This window comes from Homalodisca vitripennis, chromosome 5, assembly GCF_021130785.1.
Source record: "Homalodisca vitripennis isolate AUS2020 chromosome 5, UT_GWSS_2.1, whole genome shotgun sequence".
NCBI classification, from domain to species: domain Eukaryota; kingdom Metazoa; phylum Arthropoda; class Insecta; order Hemiptera; family Cicadellidae; genus Homalodisca; species Homalodisca vitripennis.
Window position 1 is genome coordinate 90,752,252 of NC_060211.1, and position 12,576 is coordinate 90,764,827.

Sequence of the window (12,576 nt, forward strand, 5' to 3'; positions counted from 1 at the left end):
TGCTGGCTATTGGTTAAAAATTCCCACCTATCAATAGAAAATAAATTTCTTTTATACAAAATTATTTTGAAGCCTGTGTGAACCTATAGAATTCGGTTATGAGGAACTGTTTCAAAATTAACCCTTGATATCATCCAGCGCTTCTAATCCAAAGTCCTGAGAAGGATTTTACAAGCTCCTTGGTACAATACAAACAAAGTGATTCATAGATACACTGATTTTTATTTCATAAAGGATGAAATTTCCATTACGTGAAAAATATTTTGATGCCAAGGCATTTTTTGCTAAAAAAATATGCTTCAGTTTGACATTCTTTTTTATTGTCAATCAGAACCCAAGGCAAAACTTTAATAGTAGCAGCTCTTTCTATCTCAAAACGTTTAGATAAAGTTTGCTAAGACACAGATATAAGTTTTTCCATTCATTCTGAATTCATTGTTCAATAGTCTCTTGGTGGTCTGCATGCAATACCAAATCAGTTACTAGAGACAAAAAGAAACAAGCCAGTTGAATGACATTGGTGGCACTGAACTTACAATGAGTTGTTCTACATGTATCTTGTAGGAGAATTATATACGTACTAGGCAAACTCCTAAGTAGCACTATTCCACACACACATATATACATACTATAACTATTTGTCTTCACTTCATTTCAGGTTCCATTTTTTAGTAATTGGAAAACTACATAATATTTTAAACTATAGTAAACATGAATTGAACAATTTACAAAACTTGCAAAATAATACTTTAATTATGTATCTATAAAATAGAATCGTACTAGAACATTTTCCAAACAACAAACTACATGAAATATTGGAAAATGACATATTCCAAACTACTGCCATACATCAGATGCTGTGTCGATAGGTAGTTGTGAGGTACAACCTATGTACTCTATCCTTTCTCGCTACTCTATACTGGGTTCCACTCAACTGATACCCCAAACCATACCAAGTGAAATATATTTGGCATCCCTAAGGTAAACGATAGTAAGAGATAGAAAAATACATTTCAGTAACATATTCCATCTGTTGTTTCTTATCATTGTTCAAAGACCTCCCAGAGGAATCTTGATATAAGTAGACACTTTTCCCAAGTGTCTGTGGGGTAAATTATATTTAGTTGAAAATCTTTACTTTCTAACCTCTTTATCTTACTTCTCTAGAATAGATTTCATTACTATTAACAAAGTTATATTCCCTAGGATCTGTGACGAATCCTGATATAGACTAGAAAACTTCCAACAGTAATTGTGAGGTAACACAGTGATTTGGAAAATTCCAATCTATTTTCAGTACTCAGACAATCAACAATGTTTATCTCTCTCTGCATAAAAGGGTGGTTAATACTCCTAGATCTAAACAAGGAGTATAGTACTTGGAATGCTGATAGGACATGGCCCTCTTAGGAAACATCTTATGAAGGTGATTCTTAATCAGACTGATGAATGCAGACTCTCTAAAGAAACAGAAGAATCAGTGGAACACTTATGGCTAAACTGTCCTGCCATTTGCAAAACCATAAAAAAATCTTAGAAGTTTACCTCCTCAGCCCAAAGGACATCAGAAAAAAGGAGCCCTCAAGTCTCATAAGTTTCTATAAAATCCATTTTTGAGGTAACTTATGGTAATTGTAAGAAAACGGAATCCCCGAAAATTGTTTAGTCTGACTTTTTTATATGGTTTTGCATGTAACACTTACTAAGAGTGTTCTAATCCTAAAAAAGTTAAGTTGCACCACTGTGGCAAATACCTCTTTTGTTTAGAAAGATTCTTTAAAATTGGTTCAGTAGTGTCATAAAATCAATGGACATACTAAAAAAAAGTTATGTAGGAACAGGTCGAATTGTGTAACCTTCTCCTTTTTGAAATCAGGTAAAAATTGCAATAAAATATAGGACGTTCTGTAAGAACCTATTTGGAAAAAAATTAGAGAAAATGTTGAAATTCTACATTCAAATGTTACTGAAAAGTAGTTGAAGTTCCCCATTAAAACTTTCTTGTAAATTTAGTTGTTTTCGAAATAGCAAGGGCAGCATATTTAAGTTGGATACTCTGTATAATCAAAGAGACAAGAGTACCAGAAAACACTTATAGGACTTCACCAACCATCTAATTTATTCTTCACATGATTCACAATCATTGTTTTTGCTAATTTTGCATAGACTATGAGTATAAATATCTCTAAATCGTTTAGACAATACTGGTTACATGGGTATAATGGAATTATTGGGGTTTAGAAGGAAATATTTCAGAGCCGACCTTGATTTATAGAAATCTTTCCCATGAACAGGCATCATTATTATGAATATAAGGTTTGTTTGGTATTGAGGTTTCAACATTTTAACAGATAAATCTTAGATTAGATTAAAGTGGAGGTTTTACAAAACTTAGTTCCCAAATGCATCAACCTAAGCTTGTGCACCCCAAAATCGGCTAGTAGGGCCTGCCTACCCTTGTACCTTCAATGAGAACCAAGTCGAATTCATTACCTGGACGTAATCCTTGCCAAATGATTGCCCAGAAAAACTCTACCACCAATGACATTAGTTATCTCTGAACTACTTCGTAATAGCTTAATAGGCAGTTGACTTGCTTATTTACAAGCCGGTTCAGATCCAAAAAAGTGCTTCTTTGTGCCATTTCTCACTAATTTGTCAGGAAACCAGCTGAGATATACTGAATTATGTCTAGCTAGAAGGAATCAAATCTTGAAGCAAAATCCCTATGTCAGCCTTGAAATAAATTTTCAAGTTAAGGGCCGTAAAAATGAAGTGGCTAACAGATAGTAGAACACCCCTTTGACTGACACAATTCCTAGTCAATCCTATATTATAACAAGTTAGAATAGCGTATATTTCAGCCTAAAATACTGTGAAATGCTCTCCCAGACTTTTGCTGAGTGCTGTTGTGTATATGAAAGACAAATTTGAGTAGTAACAATGTTTAATAAATAGTGGAAATAAAGGATGTTGATAACGGAAAATTACATTTGTTTCAAATGCTTTGGGTATAGTAGCATAGGTTTACTAGTTAGCTCAACAAAAGGCAGTAGTATTTCGCAAATGCGCTCTTGAGATACGCAGCAGGAGTGCTCCTGTAGTCACAAAGTGCGTGGTAGCATTTCGATGATCACAGATATAAACATCATGTAGGCACAATAATTTAAACCGCCTTCTAATTGATCAGACCTTGTCATGATTTCATGATTGGGATATCTAGGATTAATAAACTAAAGAAATCTTTACATATTAATTACCATTATTAAAATATAGAGTAATTTTAAAATTTTTTTACTGTATTTCTGTTCTTTAAATATACTCTCAAAATTTAGAGGATACATCCCAATATCACCCATCCCTTGGCTATGCCACTGGAGTTGAACCGCTAAATGGTACATTGTGAAAAACCATGAATTGTGCCATCAAGAAACGAGATCTTTGATTATAAGTCTAGGATGATGTATTGCATGTATCTTTGCATGCTATTTGATAATCGTGCTGTGTACATATCAATTATACCCCACAGGAACAATGTTTCGTTCATTCAAGACAAACTGTAGGCTACATGGTACAACTTTACTATCACAGCTTGATTCCTGGGTTTGATTATGAACAGTCTATGAGAATATACTCCATCCAGAAAATAGTATGTACGGTGAAATGGGTGCGGCAAATAGTTCAATAATGTTTAAAAAACTTTTATAGATCATTTCAACTGAGCGTTTCCCTTAATTCACAAAATAGTATCAATGTGTAACAAGCAAATATGTTTAATTGTAAAATTATAAATAGGAGGCAAGTACTTCTAGATGATTATGTTTTACTGATTAATGGACCAACAGAATTGAAAAATTGATTCACATTAAAGAAATTTTAATATAATAAGCTAATTGCTAGACTTAAACTGATCATTGCAAGAACTTGATTATCTCCGGTGGTAACCTTTGATAGTGACCTGGAAAAATGTCAATAGTTTTAGATTGCCATCTTTGTCATTTAATCAAGTCGTAGGTGAACTGGCACAGTGGGAATGTCCTATCAGAATAAACTATGATCCTCAAGAAGTTTTTACAGATTTAAATAATAAAAATTGCTACATTAAAATCCTAATCTTCAATTCCAACAAAAAATGTCAGTCTATCCAATGTTCAATCTGAATCAATAAACTTTTTCAGTATTTATTGAATTCGATTTACTTCCACAAAATTCAGTAAATTAAAAGATGGATGCATTCAGGTCTCTTGAAAACAGCAAATCAAATGATATTTTTATTTATCTTCTCGTATAGAATATATTTTTGAGCTATCCTCCATGACCTTCTTGTTCAGCTCGTCTATCACTTAGGGTGTTTCCCAACTGATTTGAAGGTTAGTATCCAAAAGAATAATAATTTTAACGTTTAGAGCTTCAGGCTAATAAAAATTTTCAAAATATTTGAAGAAAATGTTATACAAGCTCGCATAAATAACTTTATTAAAACTAATAGGAAAATATGTTCAGCCCCCAATTTGGGTTTTGTTCTAATCTCTCTACAATTTCCACTGCTCCTTTATTTCTCGTAAAGCAATGGCTAACGGAATTTAATATATTAATGTTAAACATAAAGGAATACCAAGGTTCAATACTGGGCCCCTTAAAAAGACGTGTTAAGTATGTTTATTGGTATGTAAATAAACTTCAGAATGTTAAGAAAACAACAATATCAAATATTTGATAGATTGAGCATATAAAACACTATTTAGTCCGAATTTCGAAAATATTGCCTTGCAGAAAATGGAAAAGTGCCCTGCTACCAAAGAAATTTCTAGTTGCCAGATCCAGGGTTGTGGAAGAGATAGAGAGATGAAAAGCAGGTGGGACAAAGAAAACCATTTTCTGGTACTTCAATTTGAGGGGTAAAGGGCCAGCGCTGCGTTATCGCTGCAAATGCTAAAAACAGAAAACGTCATGCCTTTGCGATATGACATAATATGTACAACTTTAATGCAGGCACTGAGTAGAGATTTGTCGTTTATCTACGTTATTTTGACAACCGATAACATGCAACGTGCTATTTCAGCAACTGTTTTCGAATTGGTAGTCCGCGTTCAATTGCGCAATGTTGTTTTATCGTTTTCCGTGGCTGTTGCTTATAGCCTAGAACAGTATTGAAATATAATTAATTAATTATATTACCAAACAAGGACCATTATTTAGCTAATGGACTATAAAATTATAAACTATTAATATTAATATGATTTTATAGGTAATTAAATCGTTAATTATTAGTAAGAAATAAAACAAGAGCTAATTTAGGTTTTTAATTGTATAAGTTATGCATTACACACATAATAACTTAATACAACTATAGAACGCACATGCATATAGTTAAATTGTATTGGGTTTACACAGTCCGTATTAGACTAATTAGTTAATTAGTAAGGAATAAAATACAAATTTCAGTGTCTTTAATTGTATAAACATGGTACTTTACACACCTATATAGAACACACAATTTATTTTGTGTATTAAATATAACTGATCAATTTATTTAGTGTGTTAAATATAGTTGATTTATTTTGTTTATTAAATTTAATTGATCAATTTATTTTGTGTATTAAATATAATTTACACTACCGCTTCATAAAACCTATGAAGAAACTGCTGTTGTCGAGATGTTGATAAATATCCGGAAATGAAATAATAACGGTCACAATTCAACTCTGTTGTTATTATAACCCGGTTGCTTAAATAACAGCTAAAGAGTTTCGAGTACCGCTTTAGACTGTTTCCACTTTCCAGTTGAGTGTTCGTTGCCAAATTACATGAAGTCAGTTTCTCGCAACAAGTTGCGGGCATAACTGTTGCCGCGCGGCCATACTGTTGTTTGTCCTGTTACGTTAACACGTTTTATAGGCATAAACTCTTACAAGCACATTTTATTCAGAAGCACTTTTACAATCGGGATTAATAATTAGAAAGATAAATAACCACCACTCTTAACATAAAAGAATACATTGTCATTTATTCAAAAGTCCTGTTGACTCTGAGAGAACGGATAAAATTACATCAGCTCCCGCGATTTCTTACCCGCTACTTTAGTTAAAGTACTAATGCTGAATTTATTTATCATTTTAGCCATTAGTTATTATGGTTTTCCGGAATAAACACAAGTAATTGGTTTATAGCTTACTTAAAACCACATTATTCAATAACAATCTTGACATCAGATTCTTTCGTAAGGTATAAAAAATGAAAATGATCATATATTATTATATGTTAATAGATATAATATAAATCATGATAGGATAGTTTTTATGTCATTTTAATTATAAGTTATAACTAAATAAAAACATTTTTGTAAAATATAAAAATTAAATCATTACGTAATGTAATAAAACCTATGTATTAAATTATGATACAATTTTTCTTCTATATCATTTGAATGACATATTATAACCAAAGTGAAACATATTTGCGTATATTATACAAAAGTAAATGATTTATATAAACAACTTTTTCCCATTAGTTGCATTTGAACTTAAGCGTAAGCAATGACGAATCCAGAAATCTCTGGGGTTATCTGATACCCGTTAGGTCGGGAGTATGGAAACACCCTCAGTAGGGGGATTGGGGGCACACCCCGGGGAAATCTTTCTAATATGAGGTCATACAATGGTTTTATAGTACTTTTGAACTAATAAAAGGAGAGCAAAGTGGAGGGCCGGAGTGTAAAAGGTTTGCAGTAAACTCACGCTACCACCACCAATCACCAGTTAGCTTGTAATGGAGTAGTTAAAATTCTCTGCAAAAATTCAATTTATATGAGGTTTTTTTTAAGGGGAATCTGTTGTCTCATTTAACTTAATGTTCACAATTGTCATATATCAAATTGTTGTCAGTATCTGTTATTTAAAAACTATTGTACCCAGGAAACCTAAACTTGACTCTTTAACTAACTGTTATAAGGTACCTAAAATTTAAGTTTCTATACATAGAATTAAAACTATTATTATGAATAAAGATAACATTCAAAACTTGAATATTTTTGAAATGATGCTTTTTAAAGGTTATTATTGAGTAAATTCAGGTATATCATACAAATAAGGTTGAAAGAGATATGTGGTGAAAATCAAGCTCTTTTTGAAAAAACCTGTACCTAAAGTTGAAATTTTGAAGTTTTTGGGAAATCAAGCCAAAAGAGGAAATATTGTGTTTATTCAAACATATTTTTAATTCCAGGCCTATAAAGCCCTTCCAGTAATTCAGCTTCCTCTTCTTAGTTATTGTTGCTACTCTGGCATTTTTTATCATCTCATCAGCTTTTTTATCGGATTTTATTTGCCGCATTTGCTCTTGATGTTTACCCACAGCTTTAAATTACCAATAGAATCCTGTATATCTCTGTAGACATGCTTGATTCATAACTGCCAAAGGGAGTAAATAACGATTTCTTACCTGCTACTTTCGTCCAATAACAGTTAGCAATAAGTACGATTTAAAAATCGCGCCAAAAGTAGCAGGTACGCGAATCGCAACCCACCACTAACTTTGACTTAGACCTCTATTATTGGTCTCTGATAACTCTATTGACAGCAAACAAAACTTACTCTCAGGAGTTCAGTTGGTGTAGTCTAGAATTAATAGTAAGGATTAACTTTAACATCTTAAATTTTTGCTTGAACCTGCTGTACAAAACTACCTTGGTGGTTGTTACGTTTATACATAATTACAATTTGTTCTTATCAACGAGGTTTTCTACTCATGATAAAAATGTCAGTTTCTCCTACAAACCTTATAATCAACTACCTTCCACAAAATTTAGCGGATGATGGTTTGAAGAATATTTTCTCTCAGATTGGGGTTGTTGAAAGCTGCAAAATAATGAGAGATTTCAAAGTAAGTTTATTTTACAGAATCTAATATTTGTAAGTGTTTTATTGTTTTTTTTTTATTTGATTATGCCAATGTGTGTTAGGAGCCGGTTTTACTAGTAGCCATCTTGATTTTAACCATTAAACAATCAACCCTAGAGCTGTCACGTGATGAATAAGTCTCTGCGTTTCCAAAGTATAGCTTATCTAAATTGGCAACAAGTGGATATTACAATCCTTAATATTTAAACATTTATCCATCAACTTTTTCAAATAGCTTGGTTATTATAGGCCTGTTTTGAAAATTTTCGAACATTATAAGTTAACTTGTAGGTTTTAGATTATTCCTTGCGAAGTTCTACATATATTTTTTTAGAAAATGGGAATTGAAGGAAAATGTTTAGAAGTTAAATAAGTACCAACAGAAAACAGATAACTTTAAAAAAAATTGGCTTCGATGTATACTAGCCTATAGTGGCCACCCCGTAAATTAAATCATCAATATTTCTGATTACCTAAACCTCCGAACAAAACAAATACAAAATTTTGAACCCAATTACATTGTAGGTATTTTCAACCCCAGGTTTGTTGTACCCCTGTGATGCCCCCATATATGTAATGGGATAGGGTACGATAAGCGGACCCGGTTTTTTATATCGAAGAATATATTCATCGATACCTAATATTCGCATATTGAATCATAGACTATCAATCGATATAAAAGTAATAATAATCATATGTTTTAAATTAAAATGTGAATTTAATGATGTAACAAATAATAAATGAACATAACCAAAATCAGGGAAACTCATAACTTTAACTAAATTAATCAGAACGAGAACAATCAAACAGCAAAACCATATATAATTAAGAAATGATAACAAACATTGGGAATAGAAAATAAATTAGAACATAAAAATAATTAGAATAGGAAACGGAAATTTGTATCTACATGTCTTCGCCTGGGTAGCAATTTTTTACAGCTTTTAAGAAATGGTTGAACGTGTCCTCTTCAGAAAATCGTACCTCTCTTCTATATAAATATTCACAGAGGTGATCTGCGAGAAGGTTGGCTGGGATACCACTTCTTAGACTACATTTTACGGCTCTCCACGAACTTTCAACTGTGAGTGTTGGCACCAGTTGCTGGGTTTAAAAAGTTTTCACTATGGTTGACAGTAAAATGGACAAAACCACAATCACTTAATCCAAAATATGCTTTCCACATATCTGTAACTATGGTTGTTCCAGGCTGCACGTGTTTTAGTACGAGAGGAATGAGAGTTTTGCATCTCGTTTGTTTTCAGGACAAATCTCTATCCTATATCTACCCCCACGTTTTTGTCCTTCCGGTATAGTTTCTATTAAACCTAGAATCCAGGTTCCTTCTACCAACCTCCCTTTGTTATTTTTACGTTTACCAATTTTGGTACTTTGGGATTATACCGACCACACCAGTATGAAGAACACAAAAATGTAAATTTATAGAAACAAACATGATAGAACGAAAAAAACAACTCTTTAATTACAAAATTACAAACTTACAAGCATTTCCAGGTATTGTGATCGGTATTGTTGTTGCTGTTATCTTATCTTTCTCGAAAATCCCGATTACCCGATTACGGCAGGCCGCGCGGTATCACGTATGATTATTTTTGCACGGTACATAATTGCCTTTCCATTACAATTCAATTTATATTTCTGATCAGCCCCTCTAGAATTTGATATTTTACTGATAGGTACTATCTCGAGGGATGTTTTTCTGTCGTTGACCACAGAACAATATTTCGTCAATATAAAACAGGAATTGTCTTATCGCAAACCACTCCCCATCCTTAGACAGAGGTCAAAGTCGAGCGGTCTAGTAGATAACGTGATTGCAGAGTCTCGCCGCGCCCGTTCAGCTTGTGCGTCGCTCTGTTCTACTTCCGTGTTTTACCCCTACATTTCTCCAAACACAAAAATTCAACAAAAACTAAACTCTTTACTGAAAAAAACACTCAAAACTTGTTTTTAGTCTTGATCACACTCCGCCACCCAAAATGCGAGTGCCTCCGGCCATCAGCGCGGGCTTCGGCAGGGGGTCGGTGCTGCCCCGCGCTGGTGCTAATCTAGTAATCAATAGAAGCAAAATGTCAAATAACAATTCATGTCTGGGTGTGGTCGGTATAATCTCAAAGTACCCCAATTTTACACTCATCAATTTCCACCACCACTCCAGGACCTCCAAGCTTTTCTTCTCTATTAAACTGATCATCTATCCAAACAAAACACACTTCCCTGCAAAACGACAGCCAGTCAGATATCGTACTTCTAGATGGACTGTGTAAATCCAAACTACACTCAAGAATTAAAAAATCCTAATTTTTCTGATTTCTGGAAAAGAAGTACATTAAAGTCACAATATTGCGCAATCCGAACTTTGACCCTTCTAAAAAACTATTCTTTAGTGCGTTTTTACTAAAATTGTGTCCACCATCACCTTCTTTTTTGCATCTGAAGACGACCATGTTAGCTCCTCTGACAGAAGTTACATTTGATACCTTTCCACAAATATCACATAATGGATTCTTAGGTACTAACCCAACATGTTGAAGCCATAAAAACATGTTTTATCATCTTTTAAAGCAATTTCGTGAAGCTTCCTAAGATTCACAGCCTAAAATACACAAGGTTACTTATGTGAAATTTAAAATATTACCTTAATTGTATTATTTCAAAGTGTTTACAGCTGTTCATATAGATCATTTAAGTTAATTGTTCAAAATAATTAATCAGTATCGATTGATTATATCATTGGTTATGATTAAGTAATATCGTTTGCCAATTTCGATATAAAAAACCGGGTTCGCTTATCGTACCCTACCCATGTAATGATCTATTGGGTAATTAAAGTCAGTTAACTGTTTGTCTCAGTTTAGTCTATGAACGATTGCTCATCACACACGTTTCGATTAGTTATCAGAATATATTGGTTAATTAAATAAAGGAATTGATGTTGTGTTTTGATGTCATGGTTATTTCCGAACTTCGACTGAACTAGATGAGTTTACTCAAACAAAAAGTTTTGCTAGTTTTGTGTCTGACAGTAAAAATCACTAGTCTAAATGAGCACTGTTAAAATCAGTGTCGGACAGTTGTTTCCATGAACTGGAGAGTAGTTTTAGATATAAAAATTAAAATTATAAACATTGCCGATATAACATTGTCGTGTGTGATTGACACGCGCAACAACCAGCGATACGTTCTCACAAGTAAAATTGCTTACCCTTGTTCACATTATGCAACAGTAGTTGTGCAAATTCTCTCGTAACTTACTTTCCAGTGCAACTGCAGTTTAATATTGTCACCAGTCTACAGACGGCCAGCTGGCCGAATCCACCATGCACATCGGTTTTCATTGTCAGAGCGGCATTGGCTGGATGGTGGCTGGTGGAAATCTTATCAGTTTTACGATCAACTACTATTTATGTGAACGACTTCCTTGCATACGTGATGATCAGTCATACAATTCAAATGAATCCTTTGAGGGCCAGGACCAAATATGAGATGTTGCAAAATCTCATATCCCCTTGTGACTAGTCAAAAGTGCCAGGCTAAAATTGGTGATTTTGCAGTCTCTTAGATTAAAATTTATAATTTTTCATAAAAATTAGAGAATGACCTAAAAGTTGCACCGGTAATTCTGAGAAATTGGTAATTCTAAGCAATATATATGGGTCAACCTCGATTTTTCTCATATTGCAATATAATGTTCCAATAGTCAATTGGATAGAAAAGGAAATGACTAGAATTTCTTGCCAGAAAGCAGTTATAGGGAGCAGGCAACCGCCAGACGGTCATATATTGCTTAGAATTACCTATTAGTGATCAGGGCCACTGACGTGATCTGGGCTTCAAATTTGGAACTACTCGAGTTAATTTTTTTTCTAAAAGAGCAAGCAGCGCGAAGCGCTGCGCAGCGGGCATGCATCGTGCTTGATCTGGGTATATACTGAATTAATTTTAGTCCGCGCAGCGTTATCTCGGCGTTATCAGTCACTGGCGGCCGGTCTTAATCGGTTGCTATCGTGATGTGCAGCCGTTCGGATGTTAATCCTTTTTTGTGTAATTCGTGCGAGTTTACGTTAGCGTCATTTATAGTTTGTTCTGAGGATAGTGTAACTTTAAGAAATTTTTTGTACGACCACAGAGTTTTACCACATAATAAACATGTCCGAGTTGCGGAGGTCAAATGACCTTAAATGAAACGGATCACGTGTTTCGATGTTGGAACAGGATAGAAAAGACTGATCGTAACCGGAAAAAAGTGAAAGTCCAGTGCAAAAAGTATGTGTCTCAGTACACCCAGCAGGGATCACTTCTGGCTGGTTTATACCTACCAGTTGAACCCACCACTGGGCACAGCAAAAACCGATGTGCCACTTCAATCTGGGCAACCTTATGGATGTCCAGTAGCGGCACATCACTAACCGCAAATGTTGAGATTCTGGGATTCATTGGCAATTCGATAGGTCTAGCTTACTGTGGAGGATGGCTGTTGGAGTTGGTGGGGTTTGTTCCCATACCTCAGAGGCTCTTGTTAACCTCAACAAGGGTGTGCCACCCCTGCCTACTTTGACTGGAGAGGCTGGTTCACAGCTGGCCTCCCTTCTTCCGGGATGACTTTGAGATGTAGTGCCCTAATTCTTCCTCATGGATCTCGATAGGAGGCGGCCCC

General features: G+C 34.2%; 1 protein-coding gene across 4 annotated transcripts in view; it reads left to right on the forward strand.

Annotated features, from left to right (window-relative positions):
- The first annotated feature begins 7,574 nt into the window (after positions 1–7,574).
- LOC124362499 (sex-lethal homolog) overlaps positions 7,575–12,576 on the forward strand; it is a 53,650-nt gene continuing 48,648 nt past the window's right edge. For all 4 annotated transcript variants that reach the window (XR_006922468.1, XM_046817059.1, XM_046817060.1 and 1 more), the window contains exon 1: positions 7,575–7,881. Coding sequence is in view for 3 of the 4 variants with exons in the window: in XM_046817059.1 (XP_046673015.1) it covers positions 7,747–7,881 (135 nt within the window). In the remaining variant the exon portion in view is untranslated. The remainder of the gene's footprint in view (positions 7,882–12,576) is intronic.